Source organism: Aethalodelphis obliquidens, unplaced genomic scaffold, assembly GCF_003676395.1.
Source record: "Aethalodelphis obliquidens isolate GAN/ISIS:26980383/991018 unplaced genomic scaffold, ASM367639v1 scaffold26, whole genome shotgun sequence".
Classification (NCBI taxonomy): domain Eukaryota; kingdom Metazoa; phylum Chordata; class Mammalia; order Artiodactyla; family Delphinidae; genus Aethalodelphis; species Aethalodelphis obliquidens.
In genome coordinates, this window is record NW_020837970.1 from 20,850,161 (window position 1) to 20,876,693 (window position 26,533).

General features: G+C 47.5%; 1 protein-coding gene across 1 annotated transcript; it reads left to right on the forward strand.

The window, feature by feature from the left end:
* The first annotated feature begins 5,025 nt into the window (after window positions 1-5,025).
* Window positions 5,026-26,533, forward strand: SCAMP5 (secretory carrier membrane protein 5). Its single transcript, XM_027123775.1, has 8 exons — window positions 5,026-5,033; window positions 7,638-7,794; window positions 18,585-18,639; window positions 19,408-19,536; window positions 21,733-21,889; window positions 22,973-23,074; window positions 23,507-23,624; window positions 23,886-26,533. Exons 1-8 carry the CDS (start codon window positions 5,026-5,028, stop codon window positions 24,078-24,080), a joined length of 921 nt encoding a protein of 306 aa, XP_026979576.1. The 3' UTR covers window positions 24,081-26,533.

The following is a 26,533-nucleotide window of genomic DNA, read 5'->3' on the forward strand; positions in this document are numbered from 1 at the left end:
GTGAAAATAGTTACATCACAGAAATTAGAACTACTATAATTACAGTTTGATTTATTGTTTTGTTGATTATCTATGCTCCTTCATCAATTGTAACTGTAAGTTTGCTATAGATACAAGAGTTAAGGAAAAACCAATGAAAACATTCTCTGAGAATCAACTGGCTATATGAAATTTACAATAAAGAGTATTGTATATTTTATTATGTGTAAAGTTATTTGTTACACATACATATCAGTAAAACATAATAAATATATGTGTATATTTAGGTACACATTTTCCCCTAAAGAGCCAGTTGTTAAACATTTAGCAAACACACCTCTCAACTAAGGTCTCCTTCCCCTGAGACTGGCACTGGGGTGATGGTGAACAATTCAGATGTGGACCTGCCCCCTCCCTCCTGCTCCAGAACTCACAGGCTCATGAGGAGTCAGGCACCTAGATAACAACACAGCACTGGGTGGCAGGGAGAGAAGCACGAAGCCGAGGTACCTAGTCCAGGGAGCCATCCAGAGGAGTGAGACTCATGTGGGCACTCAAAGGATGAGTAGGAATCAGCCAGCCAGAGGAACAACGCGAGCTAAGCTCAGCTGTTGACAGCAACAATGTCAGAGAGTGGCAAGTTGAGGGACACAGGCCATTGTGTGTCTGCCAGGGAGAAACCAGCAGGTTATAGGATGTTCCACCTGGCCTTGTGGTACCTGGAGGGTGGAGTAAGGGCAGTTTCTACTAGAAAGGGTCCTCTGGACCCCAGTCCTAAAAAGAGTAAGGATTTCTGGACAAAGGGACAGGGATGGGAGTCAGGTGAGGAGAGGAGAGGATGGAACAGCATGTGCAAAAGCAAGGAGGTAAAAGAGAATCTGAATTCTTAGAACTACAAGCTGTGCTGGGTGACAGCAGCAGTGGAGAGCCTCGGGAGTGTCCTAATTATTTAACTAATTGGCATATAACTAAGATTCCTGTGACTGCTTGGAGGAGAATGGCTCGAGAAGGTGTCAGGTGGGGAAACACTAAAGCAGGGGTCCCCAACCCGCAGGCTGCAGACCGGTACCAGGCCGCGACCTCTTAGGAACCGGGCCACACAGCAGGAGGTGAGTGGCAGGCAAATGAGCAAAGCGTCATCTGCCGCTCCCCATCACTCGCATTACTGCCTGAACCATCCCCCCTGCTACTTCCGTGGAAGAATTGTGTTCCACACAACCGGTCCTTGGTGCCAGAAAGGTTGGGGACCGCTGCACTAAAGGATGTAATGTCTTTGAGGAGACTACTGCAGTGGTGATGGAATTGAGTAGTGGGTATGGGGAAACAGAATTGATAGGACTTAATTTCCAGGGGTCGGGCTTGGGTAACTGAGGGTTGACACAATCATTTTTTTAAGAGTACTGGTCAGTTATTTTGTAGAATGTTCCTCAACTTCGGTTTGTCTGATGTTTTCCTCATGATTAAATTGAGGTTATGCATTTTTGGGGGCAAGAAAATCACAGAAGTCAGTGAAGCCTATCAGGAGGTACATGATGTCAACATGTCTTACCACTGATGATAGGGCCATTTTTGGAGGCAGGATCACAGGAGGAGGAACAAATATAGGGAAAATATCTGGGGTTCCAGCTTGGGATGGGGCTGGAATGCAGAAGAGAATTCAGAGCAGAGACAGAGCTCTGGGAGCCCTGGGCTCCTTAGAGGTAGTGGAGGACTTTGCAGGGGGCAAGGTTGCCAGGGGAAGAAGGTATCAGGATGAGGAGGTAGAAGCAAGACTGGCTTTGCAATATAACTTTTCAGGCAGGTGAGGACTGGAACATGTCCTGTGGTTTTGGTATCCATGGGCCCAGCCAGTGACCAAGGCCACTGTTTACCAGGCCAGGCCCAAGCTGGGACTTGTGAAAGGTATTTTTTCTCTCTGACAGTTAGCTGGAGCAGGTTGGGAGGGGCACTCCCGTTCTAACTCGACAAGTGAGCACTGGGTGTTGCATGTTCAGAGCTGCTGGCAAGGCTGCAAGAGGTGGTGGTGATGAAAATGAGCTGTGTGTAGGCCAGCAGGCTACCCAACGCCCAGCACTTCTAGCTGCCTGCAGAGAATTAGCTCTGCAAGTGTTAGTGGATGCCAAGTGCAAGTGCGGGCGTGGGCGCCCCCAAGTGGTCTATGGGGGGCACTGCTGGTAGAAGAGAAGCAATGAGAGGTGGTCATTGACCTGGGTTTCATGTATAGGCAAGAGGTTGGAGGTCTGGAATCACCTTTGTTCTCTAGATTCAAGCTGCCTCAGGGATCCCCATTTTTTTAAGCTAACAGTCCTTTACTGAGTTATAATCAATAAGTTTTCAGTTTGGTAAGTTTTGACAGTTTTATATACCTTTTAACTATCACCCCAAACAAGATCTAGAATATTTCCACCACCCAGAAATTTCTTTTCTGTCCCTTTCCAGTCAATCTAATCTACCCCCATAGCCAACCAGGAACCACGATTCTGCTTTCTATCACATTAATTTTCCTGGTTTTGAGCTTAATGTAAGTGGAATCATATAGTATGGTTTTTGTTTGTTTTTTTGGCTGCGTGCGCAGCTTGCAGGATCTTAGTTCCCCAACCAGGGATCGAACTTGGGCCCCCTGCAGTGGAAGCCTGGAGTCTTAACCACTGGACCACCAGAGAATTCCTCCTAGCATGTATTTTTTGATCTGCCTTATTTTGCTCAACATAACGTTTTTGAGATTCACTCGTGTTGTAGTTATTAATTGCTCATTCATTTTTATTTTTGATTCATATTCCATTGTTTGAATATACAATAATTTGTTTATCCATTCTCTTGTTGATGGCTGTTTCTGGGTTTTAGCTACTACGAATAAAATTGCAATGAATTTGCAAGCTTTTTATGAATATATGTTTTTATTTCTCTTGGGTATATAGCTAGGAATAGAACTGATAGGTTTAACTATGTTTAACTCTTTAATGAACTGCCGACTGTTTTCCAAAGTGGCTGCACCATCTACCTTCCTTCCAGCACTGTATAACGGTTCCAATTTCTCCCCATCCTTGTTTTTTTAAAATATTATTTATTTATTTATTATTTATTTATTTATTTATTTTGGCTGCACCAGGTCTTAGTTGTGGCAAGCAGAATCTTTGTTGTGGCATGTGGGATCTTTAGTTGTGGCATGTGGACTTCTTAGTTGCAGCATGCATGCATGTGGGATCTAATTCCCCGACCACAAAGCTGGGCCCCTGCATTGGGAAGCATGGAGTTTTACCCACTGGACCACCAGGGAAGTCCCTCCTCATCCCTATTTTTTTTTTTATTTAATTAATTAGGCTGCATCTGGTATTAGTTGCAGCACGTGGGTACTTCGTTGCAGTGCATAGGATTCTCTCTAGTTGTGGCGCGAGGACTCCAGAGCACTCTGACTCAGTAGTTGCGGCACGTGGGCTTAGTTGCCCCGCGGCATGTGGGATCTTAGTTCCCTGACCAGGGACCGAACCTGAGTCCCCTGTATTGGAAGGCGGATTCTTAACAACTGGACTACCAGGGAAGTCCCCCATCCCTGTTGATACTTATTATTATTTGTCTTTTTGATTATAGCCATTCTAGTGGATATGACATGGTATCACATTATGGTTTTGACTTGTATTTCCCTGATGACTAAAGATGTTGAGTATGTTTTCAAGTGCTTATCAGCCATCTGTATATCTTCTCTGGAGAAATTTCTATTCAGATCCTTTTTATATTTTTATAGTGGATTGTTTTTCTTTTTATTATTGAGTTGTAAGAATTCTTCATAGGACTTCCCTGGTGGCGCAGCAATGAAGACCCAATGCAGCCATAAATATCCCTTAAAAAAAAAAGAATTCTTCATAAATTCTATATGGAAGTCTCTTATCAGATATATGACTTGAAAATACTTTCTCCCATTCTGTGGGTTGCCTTGGGGAGGTTCCAGTCTGCTTGGGGAAAGAAGACAAACATGGAGGGGTGAGGTGGTGGGAAGGTGGTGTGGAGGGGAGAGGCATTGTAGGGGAGGTCTAGGGTGAACTCTCTGAGCTTCAGGTTGCCCACCTAGGTAGTGAGTGGATGAGCTGCTCTGACATTGCCATGGCTGCAAACTTCCACAGGACTAATGGGTGACATTAGAAGCAGCAAGAGTTGCTTAAGAGCCAGACAGGCTTGGATTTAGATCTTGGCTGTAGTCGATACTACTACATAGTGTCCCTTTAGCCATTCCTGATGGCTTTTTATATTCTTATTCTTATCTTCTTTCCATATATATGCTTATATTCTTATATTCTTACTGTATGTGAGCCCCTGGGATTTTCTGCCTAAGGGCTGTCTCTGCTTAGAAGGTACACAAAGAAATCTGCAAGTTCCAGGAGCAGCCCTCAACCCTTAGTTTCCTCATTCTTTTGGTGGGATAACTCATTGTATTCTGCATTGTGTCTTGGAGGTCCCCAGTAGAATTGCCCACAGTGGTAACCTGCTCATTACTGCACCCTGAACTGAGTTCCTTTCATTTCTTTGTTTCAAGTTCCTCCACCCCTCTACTAGTGCTTCCTGGGATCATCTCTCAAATAACAGCAGGGTTTGCTTCTGGGGAAACCCAACCTAAAGATACTGGTTCTTCCACTTCTTAGATAAATTCTATTTTCTTGAGCAGATCACCTTACCTCTCTGAACCTCACTTTCCTTATCTACAAAATGGAGATAAAAGCATTTACTTCATAGGATAGTCACGAGGCTTAACATCTCCCTCAGATATATATAGGGTTCAGTAAATGCTAATCCTCTTTTCTTTCCAGTTGTTTACTGTCCTGTAAATAGATATCCTCCCAGAGACTGTTGGGTGGACATGCCTCAACATGCCTCCTACCATAGCTGTGCAGGAAAAGATAAGCAGCCTGCAACTGGCCCTGTAGGTGACTGGATTACTGTTCCCAGTCATTTGCTCTCTCCCTGCTATAGGATTAAACATCCTCACTGTTTGTCATGTCTTGCATCCTCTAGAGGGAGCAAGTCTCCCTGTTGCCCTGGCATTAGCCATAGGACATGCGTTGGTGAGTGGCATGTGAGCAGATGTGACATCCACCCCATTTGAGAAGAAGCTTTAACAGTTATTGCATGGTTTGGCTCTGGCTCTTTTACTCCTGCTCTCCACCATGAGAAGGACGTGTCCCCAGAGCCTGGCACACAGTATGAGCCAGCACTTATTAGACACTTATGTGTACCAGGCACTGTCTCAATTGTTACCTATGTCTACACGTGTTAATTTGTTTAATCCTCACAGGAACTCTAAGACATAGGTATTATTATCATCCTTATTTTACATATGTGGAAAACTAAGATTCAGTACGGGTGAATGCCTTGCTCAAACGTACACAATTGGGAAGGGGCAGGCAGTCTGCCTTCCAGGTCTATATTCTTTTTTTTGGTTTTTAGATTTTACTTATTTATTTATTTATTTATTGGCTGTGTTGGGTCTTTGTTGCTGCGCGCGGGCTTTCTCTAGTTGTGGCGAGTGGGGGCTACTCTTCGTTGTGGTGCGAAGGTTTCTCATCGCGGTGGCTTCTCTTGTTGCAGAGCACAGGCTCTAGACGCACAGACTTCAGTAGTTGTGGCACATGGGCTTCAGTAGTTGTGGCTCACAGGCTTCAGTAGTTGTGGCTCATGGGCTCTAGAGCGCAGGCTCAGTAGTTGTGGTGCACGGGCTTAGTTGCTCCGCGGCATGTGGGATCTTCCCGGATCAGGGCTTGAACCCGTGTCCCCTGCATTGGCAGGCAGATTCTTAACCACTGCGCCACCAGGGAAGCCCCTCTAGGTCCATACTCTTAATGACTGCACTATGCTGTTTCTCATAGTTAATCAACAAATGCTTGTTGAGTAAAAGTTTGTTCAAATGACTGTACCTCCTGAAGCATTGTTTTCTTCTCTTTACCCAGATTCTGAACATACAATTCCCTGGGACAAAGATGGGCTTCTGACTTTGGACCTGGGCACTTTTCCTGCCTCAGTTGTTAGCTAAATAGGAGGCCCTTCTACTTCTCTTGATTCGGGAAAAGTCATCTGTGGATATCAGATGGGAATCCAAATATTTCTCCTGTAGGACCCACATGGACCACAAGATATCTCCTGTAAATTCCTTGTGGATCCCAGACATCTCCACTGTAGATTTCAACATGGACCTCAGACCCCTCTCCTGGAGGCTGATATGGACAATATATCTTTCCTGAGGCCCCGATGGACTCCCAACATCTCTCCTGCAGGAGCCATGTTTGATAACCTCCTCAGGGTCATGTTCATTTCATTGGGTCCTCTCACAACTCTGTAAGTCAGCTAAAGCTTGTCTTATAGCAGGATAGAGGGCAGTTATTATGAAAGTGAACCAGGGACAGGATCAAAAGCAGAACCTCTTTGTCCTTCCCTGTAGCCCATGACTCTTCTGTTCTGATTGGCATAGATTATGCTTCCTGCACAACACTCCATAGCCCCTGAGGCTCCCTCCCTTTCCTTGCCTCTCCTGCACTAATTCTTGTCTGCCTTTCTTCACTCTGGCCCCCTTTCTATCCCAGCTGTGGGAGTGAGGCCCCACTCCCAGCAGGCTGAGACCAGACAATGGGCCCTTATTCTGGGCAAAGAATCCCCTCAGTGTCTCCCACCCACTGAGGCCCCCTTCCAGGCCCAGGATGGTGTGGGCGGAGGGCACTGTGGAGGGCAGGAGCCATTGGCTGGCAGGACAGAGGGTGGCCCTGGTTGTAGATATCCCACGGGAAGTTTACAATGTAAACATCACTCACAATAAAAGCCAGTCTGTCTTTCACTCCCAGCCCCATCTCTCCAAGTGGGTCTCTCTCAACCCTCATTGGTTCTGGGTTTTTTAACATTTAGCCTGATTTCTACTCACTTTCAGTGTTCATCTCTGCATAACACAGTTTCTTTCTTTCTCTCTCCCTTCTTCTCTCTCTCTCTCTTTCTTTTTCTGTTTTTCTTTCTAGGCCTCTCCCTTTCTATCCCTCTGGGTAGTTTGTCAGTCCCTATTTCTTATCTCTTTCTCACTTCCTCATGCTCTCTCCCCTCTATCTTTCTTTGTCTTTTTTTTCCCCTCTCCAAATCTTGATCTCTCCATGTCTCTGTCTCTTCGTGTTTCTATGTCTCTATGCTCATGGCTCTCCTCTCTTGTCTTTCTATGTCTATCTTTTTTGGATTTGTGTGTCCTTGTCTATGTCTCGTTTTTGTCTCTTTATGTTTCATCTCTGATCTTCCATCGTCCATCCCCTCTCTGTCACTTTGGGTCTGTGGATCTGAAGGGCTTTCACCAGTCATCACACTCCTGCTCACAAAGCTCCTTCTCATTCTTACTTTCTGGTACGTCCAGTGGCTCCTGGGACTGGCATGGGAGGTTATTTTCCCCAGTTTACAGATTTGGAAGCTGAGGCTCTGATTGTTGGTACCAGACTCCCATTTCTGGGTCTCTTCCTCGACGTTCTCGCTTTGCTCTTGTCCCCGTGCCTGCCGACCACCTGATCTGGCCCTGTCCCTGGAACTCAGCACCTCGGACAGCTCCTGTAAGGTGAGGGGATGGCCAGGCCTTCCTTCTCGCGAGTTCAGGAGGAGCGGCCCTAGAGGAAGCTCGGGAATCTCGCGAGAGTGGCTGCTGCAGGCAGGCCGGCGCGGGCGCGCGAGGAACTGGCCCCGAGGCGCGCGCACGCTCGCGCACCCAGTCCCCAGACCCGGAGCCGCTCGCGGCCGGCTCCGCGCCGCATCGTTGGGTGCATAGCAGCGCAGCGCGGCGGCCTTTCCGCAGCCGAGCGACAGCAGCGGGTGAGTCCCGGGCCTAAAGGGCCAGAAAAGGGCTTTGTAGGGAAGTTGGGCGCAGGGCGAGAGGGGTCACCCCATCTCCAGCTTTGTACACCCTACGCTTCACCTTTGGATGCCGGGGGCAGGTCGAGCTGGAGAGGCGCAGAGTCGAGGTGACCTTCCCTGTTGGGGCGGGGGAAGAGAATCTCGGGTGCCCCAGACCCCCCCAACCCCCGCCATCCCCATTCCCGGCTCCCACAGAAGGATCCCAGTCTTGGATGACGTCAGACCCCTGGATTCTGGAGCCTGGGCCTTGGGCCCTCCATACCCCCTCAGCCCCACCTGGCGTTCCCTGGAAACAGGCCTCCTCCTCCTCCTCCTGGGGACGGCGCACGCGGCCTGGGATGGGGGCGTCTGGAGGCGGGGTGACTGTGGCCTCCTTTGGGTCCTTCCTCACAAGAGGCGCCTGCAGGTGGGTGCAGGTTGTACTCCCCACCTCCCAGACTCCGCCTAAGCGAGGCGGCAGACCTTTGGACAGCTCGTCTGAACCGCCTCAGTGTTTCATGGGATGGGTGCATTGGCTTAAGCCTGTGGGCCGCCAGGGCTTTGGGGTGGTGTGTTGGGGGCGCCAAAAGAAGCTCATTCCAACGCTGACAGGAGTCAGTTACGAGGATTGGGGTGAGATGTTTGGGAACCCGTCTCTGCCCCTGCCTCTGGGAGCTCGTGATCCAAAGGTTGGAAAAACCAAGTATAGTCTGGACTGAGAATACACTATCTCAGGCAGTTCAAACCGGCAATGCCCCAGCTCCAGGATAAGGAGTTGAGGGAGGGCTGGGCAGACTTTCCCGTGGACACTAGGAGCACAAGGAGAAAGGGAGGCAAGAGGCAGTGAATAGGAGGCTTCTTGGAGGCAGTGAGATTGGGATGAGAGGAGAGGTAACAGAGGGCATTTTTGGGGAATAGTCTGGGCAAAGGCGTAGAGGTGGGAATTAAGCACAGCTGTTGGGGAGCCTGGCCTGTGAGTCCAGCCATGTGACTGTGCGCATGGGGTGGAGAAGTCTGGAGAATTTTGCAGCCTGTGCCCTAACTGTTCTGCCTCCAAGGGGCAGGCCTCTGAGACAGGGAAATGGTTCTTGCAGGGACATGACTGGCAGAGAGATTTTGTCTAGGGCTGCACAGATTGTGCTAGTTGAGATTTGATCTGGGTTTGATGAGCCTGAGTTGCTGAGAGAGGATTGACGGGTCATGGGCCACAGAAAGAGGGTCTTCTTAGGTCTAGCAAACCCATGGAGAGTTAGCAGTGTCCTGGGAGGGGAGCTCTGGTTAGGGGCCTTGGGCTCTGTTCCTGTTTCTTTAACCCTTTCTCTGGTGGGCTGGCTGGCCACCTCTTAACAAATTGATTCCTCTCTCTGGGTATCTCTTTGCCAGCACCTTTCTCTAGGGATGAAATAATAGGACTAAGTACCGACCTCCCTTGAGGAAGCTGCTTGTTCTAGTTTAGAGCGTCCTTCTCAGTTCTTCTACCTCTTCCTTTTCCTTTTCTCCCCCCCCTCCCTCTGCCTTCCTCTCCCTGTCCCTGCCCCCTCCCCACAGCAGTTCCTCTACAGGCTGCACTTCCTTCCTTGCTGACAGCCCAGAGTCTCTGAAGGTCTCCTGGAGGAAGTGTGGTACAGCAGGGTTCACGGAAGCTGTGGGCTTAGCCTGACTTGGGGAGGGCATCAGTTGCTCCACTCCTACCCCGGGAGGGTGTCCAAGGCTTAAGGAAGAATATGATTGACCATTCTCTGTGCCCTGCCCTGTGCTGGGTCCCTCCTGGAAGCCCCATCCATGACGGAACAAGGAAGAGATTGGATGAGAATGAGTGAGCACTTGGTGCCCAATAACTGGTTCAGAATTTAAGCAGTGGGAGGCACAGCAGGGATGTCTGGAAGGGCTTCCCAGAAGAGGTGGGATGTGAGAAAAATAGAAGGACTCAGAGGCGCTGATGGGGCTCTGGTTTAGGGTCAATGGAAGCAGACGAGATGGCTTGATATGATCTGCATGAAGCTGGGTTGTGTGGGAAGCAGGTCAGCCTGTGGTAGAGAAGCAAAACGTGGTGGGTTGGAGGTTTGTAGCTGATTGACACAAGGTTTTGATTGCCAAACACAGGATCAGTAGGGGCTACTGAAGAGTCATCATAGGACGGTGATAGCAATGCTATGAGTGTACTGTTCTCTGAGGAATATTCATAGTTTGGGGACATCAGGGCTGGAGATATGGGATTGGGTGTGGGATAAGGAGACCAGAGGTAGAGCAAGAGGGGAAAACTTCCATCTTAGCAGATAGGCTCTGGGCAGACAGCAAGAAAATGACCATTTCTATACCAAGGATGGGGGCTCATCCCATCCTTGGCATAGAAGGATGGGGAGGAGGGAGGGCTGGTGAGCAGGGAGTCCTGGAACTAAGCCCAGGTCCCTATCCTGATCTGAGGCCAGACTTGACTCCCTTCTCTCTGCCATGGACCTTACTCTCTTTACTGTGGGACCTTCTGTCCTCCCAACTTCACAGTTAGAAATGGAATAAATTATAGTCTGTTTTTTTTGAACAAAATTCAGTTAGTATTTGCTGTCTTATTGATAACTAAGGAGGTGCTTCCTTAGGCCTACATCTCTGGGGGGATATGTAACACCCCCAATGCCTCCCAGCGTTATGAAGGACTCTCAGTTGAGGACTAAATTGCTACTTCTCCCATTTTTCAGTTTAAGAACTTTGGTTTGCAGAGGCCAGTCATTGCTGCTCCCCTCTCCCCCAACACAAGTATAAAGAGCAGAGAGCCTGGAACCTTCCATTTTTGTGACCTCAGCCTCCTGTAGCCCTCCCAAGCCTAAATTCTCTCTGGGCTAACCATGTACAAACAAGGCAGCCTTGCTCTGTGCTCTGGCCCTGAGTGCTGGCTTTCCCACCATCCATACTTTGCTACACTGACTTCTCTGTAACCATGGGCACACCTTTGGGAGACAGCCTGGGACCAGACGGGGGTCAGATTGGAGCCAGGGTTAGAGCCTCCTTCCTCGAGGCTCTTATAATCTAGTTATTGCCCACTCTCCCCCTGCCTCTCTTCTTTGTTTCCCTGGAAGACATTAGTGCTGGACCACAGTCTCCCTTTCCACATCCCATTGTCACATGGAGGGCAGTGCCTCCTTTGGCCACCCTTTCTACTAGCTACACCTGAGTCTGGTCATCATTGGCATGTGGCCACCTCCAAAATCTTAAACTCCAGTATCATTCTCTGACCACAGTCCAAATTCTGCTTTACCTACTTTGGGACCTCAAGGAGACCTCAAGTTCTCTGACACCTCCATTTTCTCTATCTCATGAGCATGACACCTTCTGTGTCCTTCCTGGACTCCATGGTCCAGGATTTTAACCATCCTCTGGCTCATACCTTCAATGACCATGCCACTTTGCCTGTGTGTCCCACCCCAGCAGCAGATCCCCCAATTCTGGATTCCACACTCAGAAGCTTCTGGTGGCCATCACATACCAGGGCAGTCTGGTTCTGCTTCCGTGGAGGGTCTCCAGCCTCAGCTGTCCCTCCATCACTTCTAGAAACCCCTTTCCTCTTCCCATCAGCTCTCCATTCTATTCTATGGGAGGAGTATTCCAAACTTGGACTATTATCCCAAAGCCCTTTACTCATGGAGAGGGTTAGTTGGGGGGGGGGGTTGTATGTAGGAGTTGGAACCACACTTATGTTTCTCCACTTCTTGAATCCCAGTAGAAGGAGGGCTCCTAATCTAACATACCCGCTCTGTGCTATGGGTGCTGGCCCTACGTATCTCCTGAGATACCAGTGTCTGTCAGCTCTTTCCCCCTCTACAGTATCTTCAGCCTCTCCACCGTTTTCCTTAATAATACCTTCCTCCTGGCTTATATATATGCTCAAGTCTCCTATCTGGAAAATCCTTTCTAACTGTATGTCTTCCTCTAGCTGCTGCTGTTTTAAACCTATGGCTTTGTCTCGCTAGAAAAGTGATATATGACTGTTGCAGAAATTTTAGAAAATAAAGATAAAAGAAAGACAACAAATAACTTGTAATGTCACTATCAAGAGATCGCTACTATTAATCCTTTATGGTGTTTCTTTGTTGACACTAATATCCTGTATATTATATTAAAGTCTCAGCTGAGTTTTTTGATTTAAAAAAATTTTTTTTTAGGTCTTTATTTAATTTGTTACAATATTGCTTCTGTTTTTTAAGTTTTGGTTTTTTGGCTGCGAGGCATGTGGGATCTTAGCTCCCCGACCAGGGATCAGACCCACACCCCCTGCATTGGAAGGTGCAGTCTTAACCACTGGACCGCCAGGGGTGTCCCTCAGCTGAGTTTTTTGAAAGATTAGTCGGCCTTTTCTTCCTCTCCTCATGTTCCCTCATTTCTGGGCAGCTGGCCTCTACCCCACCACTTCCTGAAGCTGTGACCTCCTAATTGCCAAATCAGCCCATGTCACACCTGACCACTCTGTGGCCACGGACGTTGTTGACCTGGTTGACCAGTCATTAAAAAGGTTGAGATAACCTGTATTCATTGACATTAAACATTTTCATGAGATATTGAGTGGAAAAAAACAGGTTATAAAAGAGCGTGTATAAAATGATCTCACTTTTGTCATATATGCTTATGTATACATGAAAACCAAAAACCTAAAGGTCAGACTGTTAAAGGGGTGACCACTGAGAAGGTGGATTTTGGAAGAACTTGTATTTTCTACTTTATGCACTTTGATTTTTTTTTTTAACTTGCAGATATTTTTATACATGTTACTAAAAAGCAACATAATTTCATTTTATTAAAAAACAAACTTTGAGGTTATATTTTTTAAAAGGAGAAGAGGAAGAATAGAAATCTTCAGTGGCTCGCAAGTCTCAGGATAAAGCTCAAATCCTGCTCATGGCCTTCAAGGCCAGGATGACTGGCCCCTCCCACCTCTCAACCCTATTGTTGCCTTTTCTTCCTTCCTTCCACTTTGGACTTTATCTGTGTGTGCTCTACTTTCTGTTCCTTGAATTCGCCATGCTGTTACTCTCCTGACCTTCCCTTTGCATGTGCTTTCCTGGTTCTTTCCTTTCCTGGCCAACTCTTATTCATCCTCCAGGATTCAGCTCTGATATCGCTTCCTCTATAAAGCCCTCCCTGGCTTTTCCAGGATGGACCAGGGAGGTGCTCCTCTGTGTTCCCACAGCTTTGTGTACTTGCTTTCCTGGAGCACTTCTCAGGCTGTGGTGTAATTGCCCCTTGATTTAGCTGCATCCTCTACGCTTACTACCTCACTTTCAACTCAAACGTGTCTCCCCTATTACAGAGACAATTGAAGCAGATATGTGGGACGTGCACTGTCCTTTCCAAGGCCTCAAACCTCCCCCATCTGCTTGCGTCATGTTCTCCTTCCCACCTGTTAGGATTGAGGCTTGTCCCACCTCTTTGCACTGGACCTCATGCTTCTCCCCCTTTCAGGGGTTTGCTCCATTAATTAACCTCTGTCTCTATTGTAATTGCAACTCTTCCCTGGATCTTTCACATCTCTAGCTTATTAACATCCTAAACAAACAACCCTCAGACATAGTCCTCCCTGGACCCCATAGCCCACCCAGGTAGTACCCTGTCTCTGTTCTCTTCCAAGGCAGGCTTCTTCAACGTGCTGTCTACACCTGCTCTCAGCTTATGTGCTCAACTATGTAATTTGGCTGCTACTACCCACTCCCACCGCTCCCGCCAACTCCCAGCTGCCACGACCACCAAAGTAGTTCTTGTTGGGGTTACAGGTGACTTGCTGTTGCTGAGTGTACTGAACATTTTTCAGTCCAGCCCTTTCCATGCTGGACCTCTCAGTGGCATCTGTCATATTTGTCCACTCTCTACTCCTGGCTTTGGAGACTTCACACTCTCCTGGTTTTCCTCCTGCCGCATCAGCTGCTCCTACTCATTCTTTGCCAGCTCATCCTCTTCTGCCTGACTTTTCTTTTTTTTTTAAAAACAGGTAATACATTTACCTGATTCATAATTCAAAAAGATGTCCTAAATTTCATCAATTCTAAGATGAACATTTTGATATTTCCGAAAACATTTTAATGTCTGTGTCTTTAAAATTTTGGCATCTTATCATTATAAATTGGTGGCATTTTTTTCTTTCTTTTGTTCAATAAGATAATGATCTATCTTAAAATTGATGGTGTCTTGGATTTGATGGTATAAAGATACATAATAAAAATTTCCTCCCACCTACTCCCCTACTCCACATGTATTCAGTTCCTCTGGCCCCCAGGAACCACAATTATTTTTTTCTTGATGTCCTACTAGAGAGTCTTTGTGTATATATTGCCAAATGCAACTGTGTATATCCCCCTCCTGACTTAAAAGTATTTATTTATTTATTTTTTAAATTTTATTTTATTATTTTTTAAAATATTTATTTATTTATTTATTTGATAGCACCAGGTCTTAGCTGCGGCTCGCCAGCTCCTTAGTTGCAGCACATGGGCTCCTTAGTTACTGCAGGTGGGCTCCTTAGTTATAGCTGCAGGCTTCTTAGTTGTGGCATGCAAACTCTTAGTTGCAGCATGCATGTGGGATCTAGTTCCCCGACCAGGGATTGAACCCAGGCCCCCTGCGTTGGGAGCGCCAAGTCTTATCCACTGTGCCACCAGGTCCCTTTATTTATTTTTATGAAGTATAATTGACATACATTACTTTCAAGTGTACAACATAATGATATTTATACAACATAATATTTGTATATATTGTGAAATGATCACCACAGTAAGGCTAGTTAACATCCACTGCCACACATAGTTACAGAATTTCTTTTCCTTGTAATGAGAACTTTTAAGATTTACTCTCTTAGCAACTTTCAAATATGCAGTACAGTGTTATTAACTGTAGTCACCATGCTGTACCTTACATCCCTGTGATTTATTTATTTAGAACTGGAAGTCTGTACCTTTTCACCCCCTTCACCCATTTCACTCACCCCTCAGCCCCTGCCTCTGGAAACCACCAATCTCTTCTCTGTGGATGAGCTTGGTTTTTTGTTTGTTTGCTTTTTAAAATTTTATTTTGTTTTAGATTCCACAAATAAGTGAGGTCATACAGTATTTGTCTTTCCTTGTCTGACTTATTTCACTTAGCATAATGTTCTCAAGGTCCATTCATGTTGTCACAAACGGCAAGATTTCATTCACCAACCTTTGGTATCTCATCCTTCTTATAACAGCCATTCTGACACGTGTGAGGTGATATCTCATTGTGGTTTTGATTTGCCTTTCCCTGATGATTAGTGATGTTGAGCATCTTTTCATGTGTTGATACCCGTTGGCCATCTGTATGTCTATTTCCCCAACTTTTTATTTTGAAAAATTTCAAAGCTACAAAAAGTTTAAAGAACAGTGCAATGAATGCCTGTACTAGGGTACTTCACCTAGATTCAGCAGCTGTTAACATTTTGTGACATTTGCTTTGTCTATCTATATCTCTGATTTTTTTTTTTTTTTTTTTTTTTTTGGCCGTGCCGCGTGGCTTGAGGGATCTTAGCTCCCCGACCAGGGATTGAACCTGGGCCCACAGCAGTGAAAGCGCCGAGTCCTAACCACTGGACCACCAGGGAATTCCCTATCTTATTTTTTTGCAGAACCATTTGAAAGTAAGTAGCAGACAAGACACTGTATTTCTAAATATGTCAGCATGTTATCTCCTAAGAACAATGATATTCTCCTATGTAACCACAACACCTAAGAAATGTAACATTGAACAATGATATCTACTGTTCAGTCTATATTCAAATTTCTCTATTTGTCCTAAAAATGTCCTTTATAGCTGTGATTTAAAAATCCAGGACCAGTCATTGCAGTTGGTTGCATGTCTCTTTAGTCTCCTTTAATTTAGATGAGTCCCTTTACCAATTTTTATCTTTCACGACATTAACGTTTATCTTGGAGAATTTCCCACAGTCTGGATTTGTCAGATTCTTTTTCTTAATAATTATTTTCAGATTAAAGATTTTGGCAATAATACTGCATTGATGATCTTATGTCCTTCTGTGTGTATCACATCATGAGGCACATAATGTCCTTTTGTCCCATTATCAGAAATGCTAAGTTTGGTCACTTGGTCTGCCAGATCCTCTCATTATAGAAGTACCTTTTCTCTCTTGTGATGAATAAATAATCTGGGGGGGTGACAGACTGTGTGACTCCCCTCTTCCCTAACCACCTTCCGCCCAGTGGTTTAAGCAGCCATTGATAATCCTTCCCTGTATCAGTTCTGACAAAGGGGTTGCAAAATAATGATTTAAAAAATTATGTCATTCCTTCTATATTAGAACTTTTCTTTCCCGCCTCCCTTTCTTTTGTGTATTATAGTTCACTTATGCATTCTTTTCAGTGTGTTATGATCCATTACTGACATTACTCATATTTTTTCTTCAGCTTTTTATTTTGAAAACTTTAAAGTTGAAAGAATACAAGGGACACTCATATAACTTCACTCAGATTCACCAATTGTTAGCATTTGCCACATTTGCTTTGATTCTGTCTATATCTATCCATTCATTATTTCTTATTTTTCTGAACTATTTGAAGCAAGTTTCAGATATCACGATACTTTATCCCTAAGCACTTGAGCACATATTTCCTAAGAAAAAGGACATTTTCCTACATAACCTCAATACCATTATCACACCCAAGAAATGTAACATAGACATAATAATATTATCTAGAGTCTATATTCAAGTTTCCTCTGATATCCCAGTGTTTCCCTCTTGAACCAGGATTCAATCAAGGTTGACACATCAGTTTTTGTTGCCATGTAGCTTTTTTTTTTTTTAATATTTTATTTATTTATTTGGCTGCACCAGGTCTTAGTTGCGGCACACAGAATCTTTAGTTGCAGTGCTTGGGCTCTTTAGTTGTGACATGTGAACTCTTAGTTGCGGCATGCATGTGGGATCTAGTTCCCTGACCAGGGATCGAACCTGGGTCCCCTGCACTGGGAGTGCAGAGTCTTATCCACTAGACCAGGGGTCCCCAACCCCCCTCCCCCATCAGTCTGCAAGCCAAGGCCTGTTAGGACCCGGGCCGCACAGTGAGAGAGCGAAGATTCATCTGCCACTCCCCATCGCTTGCATTACCGCCCGAACCACCCCCACCCCCCCACCCCTGCACCGTGCATGGAAAAATTGTCTTCCACGAAACTGGTCCCTGGTGCCAGAAAGGTCAGGGACCGCTGCACTAGACCACCAGGGAATTCCCCAACAATCTTTCATCCAGTGAAAGATTTAGCAGCCACTGAGGATCCTTGTCTGAATCAGCTATTACATTCATGATTGCAAAATTAGGAGATTTTCTAATTCTGTCACTCCTACACTTAGTGCTAGCATTCTTCCGAAAAGAATAGCTTGCTTTCTTCCTTCCTCCCTCTTCTTTTTAAAAATAAGAGTGTCACTTTGGACTCATGGATTATTTTTTAATAATGTTACATTACTGTCATTATTTTTGATGCTCTTAATTCTCCCAAATTTGGCTGTTGGTAGCTCCTTCAAGCTGGTGTCCTCTTGACACCAATTAGTTGAATTCCTTCTTGCTTCTGGCACCACAAGATGTTTTAGGCTAACGTATTTCCTTGTCCTGGCTTGGGACCAGCCACATATTTTTAAAGTCATGAGTTCATATTGATGCCTCCAATTCAAATCCAACATCACAGGACTCTGTCTTACCTTCCTATATTCCATATTCTGTCTCCATACCTAACACTGAGAACCCAGGTTCCAACAACATGAACACATTCTCTCATATGCTGTCTGCTACAGTTCACATGACAGAGTTTCAGAATCATCACACTAGTACCAACAGTAACAGTAAACCCGCTAAGATTTCAGATTTCTTTCCAGTTGTTTTTGCTCTTGAGATATATCCCTCTAAGAGAACACAGAGTACTGAGATGAAGTCACTTGGCCAATTCTTTTTCCTGTGTGATTGTGTTATCAATTCACAGTATAGATAGCTTCATTTGGTTTTGTTTATTTCAATTTTAATGGTTCTCTCCAATTTCTTTTTTGTTTGTTTCTGTTTTTGGCAGCATTTCAAGGCTTGTGGGTTCTTAGTTCACACCAAGGATCAAACCCAGCCCTGTGAGTGAAAGTGCCAAGTCCTAACCACTGGACCACCAGGGAATTCCCTGCTTTTTTTACTTAACAGTATATCCTGGAAATCATTCCATAGCAGTTCATAGAGATCATCTTCATTCTTTTTTACAGCTATATATTACTCCATTGACTGATGTACCATAGTCTATTCAAACAGTTGCATTTAGGTTGTTTCTAACATTTTGCTATTGTAAAATAGTGTCATGTTGAATAACATGTATTTGTTGTTTCTTACTTGTGGGTAAATAACTAGAAGTAGGATTCTGGGGATAAAAGCAAAATATATTTTTATTCTCCTCTCCCCTCCTTTTTTTTCTTTTTTTCAATATGAAAGGTAGCATAAACTATTCTATGTCTTGCATTTTTTCAACTACTTGTAATTGTGGAGTTCTTTCCATATCAGTATTTTTTTTTTAATTTTTTGACAGATTTTATTTATTTATTTATCTGTTTATTTATTTTTGGCTGCATTGGGTCTTCGTTGCTGCTCTGTGAGGTGGGAGCTGCCTCCGGTTCATTCCACCATGGAAATGTGAGATGAGTCCTGCTCCAGGGAGTTTCCAGCCTGGCTGGGACTAAGAGAAGGACTAGGTTGGGTGAGCCATGATGTTCAACCTTCTCTGGCTCTTTTTCCTTCCAGTTCAGGACAAAGAGGAGTGGACAGGCCGCTGGGCCGGCTGGTGCCATCATGTCAGGTAAGGAGAGGGTGGGCCACTTGGGTAGGATGTAACGGTGAACTTAGGGTAGGGGTCCCTTTACGCCCCCTAGTTTTTGAAGGTCAGGTTCTTTCTGTCCTCTTGCCCCTGGATTGCCCCTGGTTCCCCACTGAGGCCTATTTATCCAAGACCCTCACTGTCTAGCCCTCTGTCAGACCTCTGACCCTGGGGACCAGGGGTAGCGCATCCTGATGCTCTGGTCCTACTGTCTGTCTGACTGATAAGTGGCATGGGTGTCTCAGTCTCCATCCTCTCTGTCACCATTACTCTCTAATACTCTGAGACCTTTTCATTCTGGTTTCTGAGTTGTCTGGTTTCCAAAGGCTCAGAGCTGGAGGGACCTGTAGGGACTATCGAGTTTGACCCCCACCCCACTGGATAAACTGAGGTCTGGAGAGGGGTAGTGACTCACCCAAGAGCATAAGTGTTGGAGTGGAGGCTAGATAGAACCCACGTACCCAGACTCACCATGCTGCTTCCTCTACCCGGAACTGGTCCCCCACTGAAGAGGGTGCTGCACCCCTGATGGACAGTGTTTATTGTTTTTATTCTTCTGAGAGACAGTGACACTGCCTCAGGGCTACTTTGGGAGACCTGAGGCAGTGGGGATAGCTGGGTGGGGATAGCAAAGTGGTCTGTGCCCACAGGGGCCAAGAGGGCAGCCCAGGCCAGGGAAAGAGTGATCATATTGGATCATCAGGGAGGGGAACATTCAGGGTGATACCATATGATGTGCCTCGCCCACAGAAAAAGTGAACAACTTCCCACCATTGCCCAAATTCATCCCGCTCAAGCCATGTTTCTACCAAGACTTTGAGGCGGATATCCCTCCTCAGCATCTCAGCATGACCAAGCGCCTCTACTACCTCTGGATGCGTGAGTGCTGTGGGATGGGGGTGGGCCATAGCTGGGGAATGGGGGAGGGGGAAGGCTGGCGGGTGCTGGGCATTGGGACAGGGTCCCAACAGGCTCGGTGTCCTTCAGCCTCACTTGCAGCATCTGTGTGGGCCAGTAAGCCTTTCCCTGCCTGACTCCTGCAGGCTCCTCTCCTGGGCCGACTCCCCAGCTGGGCCTCAGTTTCCCTCAACCTTCCATCTAGGCCTCTCCCCATCCCCCAATCACAGAGCAGCTGGGTGGGGGGGTCTCTGTTTGCGGTGTAATTCCTCATTTCTTCCTCTCCTTCTCCTTTTCACTGGAGTAGTTTTCCAGGGAACCTCTGATGACTGCCTCAGGATTCTGGATTTGGAGAGGAATCCTCCCCTCAGAGCCACATTTTTCTTGCTTTCTCTGGAAAATTGCTCAAAAAGAACATTCAGCTGGGATTTAGGAGATATGGGAGGAGGCTGGGCTGGTCACTCCACTTCCCAAGTGGCAGGTTCCTCATTTATAGGAAAGAGGGTATTGTCTCAGTGATCGCTGTGGTTCCACGTAGCTCTGCGTTGAGTCTAGAGTTTTAATGTTCTAAGATTTTGAGGTTGAGAGTTTAAAAGCCCCAATTTCTCATGGTCTGTGGCAGTAGAATAATTGCGGCCGGGGCACTAGATCAAGTGAGCTGGAGAGAGGTGGGACTGGGAAGAGAGATGTAAACCAATATAAAAGCAGTTTAATGTCTGTTCTATGTAAAGAGCAAATAAAATCAGTGAGAACACCAAGGTTCCAGGAAATCTGGGGGCAATAAACAGGGATGGAGGAAATACAGCTGAAACTCACAGAAAGAAATGCTTACCCTCATGGTGAGGGGTCCTGAGAAGGGTGTACCTTCACAGGTGACAGCGTTATCAGGCCAGACTTGGGGAGCACTGGCCCTGGGCTCTGGGAACTCTGCCCCTGAGAAGATCTCATCCAGGAGCTGGATTTAAGGACTATAAATATCTTCCTAAGTCCTCACTAGGTGCCCGCCAGATGCTGTGTTCCCAAGGAAGTGTATATAACCCTTGAGATGCTTCAGGGTTCTATTCAGAAGCCAGGATCATAGATACCTGGCTGTTTGAGGCCAAGATTAAGCCTGCCTTCCTTTATTTATTCAGTAAGTCTTTGTGGGGCCTTAAATGGACTCAGTCTAATGTTCGAGGAAAGGAGCACCCTTATGTCAGATGACCTGGGTGTGTGTGAGTGACAGCGTCAGATGAGGAGACTTGAGGTCCCTGCTGGCTGTGACTCAAGGATACAGTGATTCCAAGGTTTAGCTAGATTATGTGGGCACAGAGGAGGGGGAGCCTGGGTGTCACTCTCGGGGAGCTTCTAGTTTGGTTGGTGGGCTGGGATTTGTACTTGGGGAAGCATGAGAGCGCCCAAGTCTTCAGGAGGTCAGAGGGATGGGAGATGAATAAGGCTGCAGTAGTGAAAGAAGGCTTCTTGGAGGAGGTGGCATAATAGTTGTCTAAGAAATGGATAAAAGAAAGAGAGATCCCAGCCACTGCTGCCTGCCCCATTTAAGTGTGGAGCGGATGGTACAATGGCTTAAAGAGATGTTACCTTTTACTTTCCCTTTTTCATGCCCTACCTTGCAAGAGAAGATGGAAGATGGGTTTCCTGTGCCTTGGGCTTGGTGATTGCTGTGGGTCTGGGATGGCCAGGGGCTGAGGCCATTCTTACAAGGAGAAATTCTTATGAGGAGAAGAGCATTTCTCCCAGGCTGAGGCTTTGGGGCCCTTCAACAGGGCTTGCTGGGCTGAGGCTCTGAGTTCCTGATCTGGAGACGCTTTGTTCTCTGGATTTCTCAGATCCCCAGGAACGGGTGTGGGAGAGGGTTGGTCTGAGCTCCCAGTTTTCTTTCTCACAGTCTGTACTCCCTGTGTGTGTGTATGTATACGTGTGTCTTGTGTATCTGTGTGTGTGTATTCACTGATGTGACTTGTGGGTGTGAATCTGTACAAATGCGGTTTGCATGTGTTTGTATGTGTCTTCATCTTTCTGTGCTTGTGCCGTTTGCCTGTGTTTGACTGTGGGTCTGTGTTGAGTTGTGGGGGATGTGTGTGTGTCTGGGTGCTCATATATTTCTGCATGGGCCTTGGTGTCTGCGTGTGTGTCTGGTGTCTGTCTCTGTGTGTGCATGTGCTCCTGGGTCTGCAGTGAATAGCGTAACGCTGGCCGTGAACCTGGTGGGCTGTCTCGCGTGGCTGATCGGAGGCGGGGGAGCTACCAACTTTGGCCTCGCCTTTCTCTGGCTCATCCTCTTCACACCCTGCTCCTACGTCTGCTGGTTTCGGCCCATTTACAAGGCCTTCAAGTAAGTGATGGGTGCTGAACTCCAGCTCCTAACCCTGTCTCTTTGCCCATCTCCACTGTCTCTTCTCTACATATTTTTAATTTTAATTTTTTTTTTTTTTGCCATCCTGCAAACTCACTTTCCCTTTGTTTACCCTCAGCTCAGACTGCCAGGTAGGATTTAGGCTTCCTGGGAGCTCTAGGCTGGGGTGAGAGGGCTGGAAGTTAGAACCTTTCTCTTAGTTCCTTCCTTCCTCACTCTACCCCTGGGTGGGGGCAACATAGAAACCGGGCCTGTTCTTGTTTTCCCTCCCCCAGGCAGCTAGCTGCATGATAAGTTTTGCCAATGGGGCCACCTGTCTTGACGGAGCTGTCCATCCTGGTACCCGTGGGGCTAGCTGATTTGGCGCCAAGTGGACCATCTATCCACGTGCCAATGGAACAAGCCATCCATGTGCCACTGACACTATGTGCTAATGAGGGCATCCAACTCTGTGCCAAAGGGATTACCCACCCATGTATCAGTAGGGCTAGCTGTCTTAGTGCCAATGGGTGTCTGCCTTGTGTCAAGTGGGATTTGCAATCTTTGTGCCAATGGAGTGTCCCTCTCAGTGCCAGTGTGATCTCAAATATCTTTGCCTATTGGGCCCATCCATGTATGTGCCAATTAGGCTATAATCTTGGTGCCAGTAATGTGTCTGTTCTTGTGCCAATGACAGTTTCTATCTTATGGGACCATCCATCCATGTACCTGGATGTCTCGGTGCCAATAGGGCTGTCCAACCCTTTGACAATAGGTTTGTTTATTTCTGCCACAGTGGACCCATCTATTTCTGTGCCAATGGGGCCAACCATCCATGTACCAGTGAGTGGTGCATTCATAAGGAGATCTCTCCCTATGTAATGCTGTACACACAGGCCTAACACATGGAAACTTGCAAAGATCCATGGGTAAACGCTGTCCTATTTTGGCCTCTTAACTAAGGCCTTTAAATGTCTTCTGTCTATTGTGTACCCACTTAAACTTGGAAGGACTTAGAAGTCTTGAAGGCAGGGAAGCCCTGGCCCTCTACCCAGGTGATGGAAGCCATCTCCTCTGTTGCAGGACTGACAGCTCCTTCAGCTTCATGGCATTCTTCTTCACCTTCATGGCCCAGCTGGTCATCAGCATCATCCAGGCTGTGGGCATCCCAGGCTGGGGTGTCTGGTAAGAGACTGGGGTGTCTGGGACTGACCCAGGGCTAGCAGGGTGGCACCTGGGGTGTGTCCTTTGCTTACTTCTGTGGGCTAAGCTGCCTAGCCTGTGGGAACACCATGAGTTATTGGAAGTGTGAAGGGATTCAGGATAGTTTATAGTAGACAGAGCCATAGCATCAGAGGGGAATGAGAACCTTGCAGTGCTTTTTAGGAGTGCTGAGGGGTATCAAGTGTCATGAGATTAAACTGAGGGAAGGAAGCCTTATGTCTGAGGAGCTTGTTTCCTGAGCCAAGGGTTCTTTCTGAACCACTGACACAGGCCCTTTGCATCCAATGATATCGTCTCTCCCTGTGACAATGAGATGGTCCCTTACTCTAGTGGGGTGGCTCCTGGGTACCCCTCACCATGCAAGGCAGCCCCACAGCTGGCCTATTTCTGCAGCGGCTGGATCGCTACCATTTCCTTCTTCGGAACGAACGTTGGCTCAGCGGTGGTGATGCTCATTCCCACTGTCATGTTCACGGTCATGGCTGTCTTTTCCTTCATTGCCCTCAGTATGGTATGTGGTCACCTCAAGGGTTGGAGGGTGGTGTTGGGAAGGGACTGTGATCTGTAACAACCCTTCTCCCAAGTTACAAGAGGACCCAGGGGTCTTCCAAGGGACTCACTCTGGAATGGCTTGGTGGACTTTGCTCCCAGTGCACAGGGCATGGGTGGGAGGACTGGCTTTTACGGTGACTTTTCTCTGGCTCCCACGTCTTTTCTGGATAGGTTGCCTCTTCCCTTTGATTAACCCTTCCTTGTGCTCCTCATTCTACAGGTTCATAAATTCTATCGGGGCAGCGGGGGGAGTTTCAGCAAAGCTCAGGAGGAGTGGACCACGGGGGCATGGAAGAACCCGCACGTGCAGCAGGCGGCCCAGAATGCAGCCATGGGGGCAGCGCAGGGTGCCATGAATCAGCCGCAGACTCAGTATTCTGCCACCCCCAACTACACATACTCCAATGAGATGTGAACGAGCCAAGCCTCCCAGAAGCTGGCTGGGGGCCGGTGGAACGGGGGCTCAAGCCACACGTTGTGGTGACCAAGCAGGGTTCCCCCTTCCCTTTTTCTCCTCCTCCACTTTGTACAAAGAATCAGAGTTATATATATATATACATATATATGTATATCCTCTCCCCCACACCCTTGGATTCACGTGGAGCTGTCCCGTGCGGTGATAGCTGTGTCTGTGTCCCCTTGTGAATAGTGTGCAGTGAAGGTCTCTGTTGTTGTGGTGCTAGATGTATGTTTAGAACTAAACCAGCCCCCCACCCTCCACCAGGCTGCCCCCTCTGACCTTGGCCCAGGGACCCTTCATGGGGCAGAGGGAGGCATAGCAGAAGAGCCTGGCCCCCTCCCAAGGGTTATGAGCTGAAACTGTTTCCACTTTTGGTCTTACTGGGGAGCAGCAGTATTTAGAACTCACGGGGATGGTAGCGGGGAGAGTGGAGACCCGCAGAGGATCTTCTTCTGCTCCTTCTGATCCAGGTCTCTCCCCGCCACCACCCCCAACCTCCTCCTCCCCTCCTCTCTTCCTGCTGTCAGATTCCTGTGGTCCCTTCTCCTGCCCAGGGTCTCTCTCTTCTCTCTGTGGCTTTTCTTTGTCTTCTCCAAGGTTGAGTGTCCCAGTTGTATCTGCTCCTGAGACTGAGCCCCTTCCCAGATCCAGGAAGCAGACAGGGGAGCTGAGCCTTAGCCCTGATGTGGGAGGGCCCACAGCCGGAGATGCGGAGCCCACCTGGGTACCTGAATCCAGGGGATGGAAATGCAAGGCAGGCTCCTCTCTTCCCTGCCTTGCCTTCCCCTCCTTCTCTTCCCAGAGCCCCGTTGAGCCCCGTCTGCCTATGTCCCGGCTGTGGCCTGATTCTCCTACCCTACCCCTACTGTGTTCTAGGTGGCATCTGCCATCCATAAGGGCAGATTCCACTGCCTTCCCTGAAGAGCTAGGTAGTGTCCAGGCAATTTTCAGGTGTAAAGGTGCAGCTGGAGCAGAGGGTATGTAAATAACTACTGGTCCCTGGGTGTCGTTTGGTTGGCCCAAGCCCACTGGGCAGGTGCTAGGTGTCTGTGAATGACCACTGGATTCCTGGGAGCGATAGCTGTTCTGTTTGGGTCTGATAGAAGGGATAGGCTCAGAGGGCTGGTTCTGGAGGGAAGATCAGAGGAGAAGGCAGGCAGGGCCCAGTGAGAGGGGATCATGCATCCCCCCCACCCCAGCTCACTCTTGGTCATAGGGCAGTTCTGGGCACTTGAACTCAAGGCCCAGGAAGAAGCACAGGCCCAATCCTATGTGGAAGCACAATGGCTGGAATGTGATTTCAGTTTAGGTCGGGTGGGAGGGGCGATTCTCTGGCTCTTGTTTTTTTTCAAATCAAGATTACTTGCTTCCCTCTGCCTACTAGACTTGATTCTTGGCCCTTCCTCACCCTGTCAGCAACCCCTTTCCTTTCCAGGCCAGTGACTGCAGGCCCGTTGTGTGCCAGACATTGTGAGAATGTTGTTTGTAGAGGCCCTGGCTCTCTCGGAGGCCTGGAGGGGAGTGGGTTCTCACCCAAGGAGCAGCTGCCCATTTCTCACTCACTGCCCCCACCTCCCACCTGGGCTATTTAGCTTGAAAAACCAAACCCCGCCTGGCCACTCTGGGCGGCTCCAGCTTAGAACCCAACACCTGGATTTCCAGGTGCCGTCCTGAGCTTTGAGCGCCAGGTACTTCATTTTCCTATAAGGGGAGCTAGGGCCTCTGGGAAGTTATCTTCCTAATGGTCCCTTAGGCTTGGGCCAGAATGTGATTGGCTCTCTCCTCTACCACTTTCTCTGCAGAAAGCAGTTGTCACAGGCCCTAGTACCTGAAAAGAGACCCTAGGTCTAGGTTCTTCCTCCCATTTCCTTTCTCCCCTCCCAGACCTCTGGCTCCCTTTCTCTTTGTCTCTCTGGTAATTCCAGGAGGCCTGCTGCCAGCCCAGCATCCTTGACCTGTTGGATGCCACCTCCAGTCGATTTCCTGTCCTACCTGCCCTTTCTCTTTCCTGGCTCAGACCTGTATGGCCATGCCCTGGCTCTGCCCTTAGGAAGACCTGCTACCTGTGTGTGGCCCAGCTTGTCCAGGCCCTGGGATGCTGCATCTCCAGGCAACTATGCACTTTCCTGGGGAGGGAGCCAGTATGAGAAGTGGGGGCTGGGCACAGATACATCTCTGCTGGATGGTCTGGCTTGAGGGTCGGGTGGAAGAAGGCCCAGGTCAGTCTGGAAATCCTCAGGTCTTTGGCCAGCCAGTCACCTGCTTTTGCATTCTGCTGGTGCCCCCTGCCCCTCCTTGTTTCTGGGAGACACAGACCATTCTCCAACTGGCAGTTGACCTGCCTGAGCCAATGTGTCTGTCAGTGGTAACTGAATGAACCATAATAAAGGGGAACATTTGGCCCTCTG

Excerpts from the sequence above, each read along its gene's own strand:
- SCAMP5 (XM_027123775.1), top strand. Across the intron at positions 7,795-18,584 it reads CAGCCGAGCGACAGCAGCGG|TTCAGGACAAAGAGGAGTGG; the intron begins GTGAGTCCCGGG and ends TTTTCCTTCCAG. Across the intron at positions 23,075-23,506 it reads ATCCCAGGCTGGGGTGTCTG|CGGCTGGATCGCTACCATTT; the intron begins GTAAGAGACTGG and ends CTATTTCTGCAG.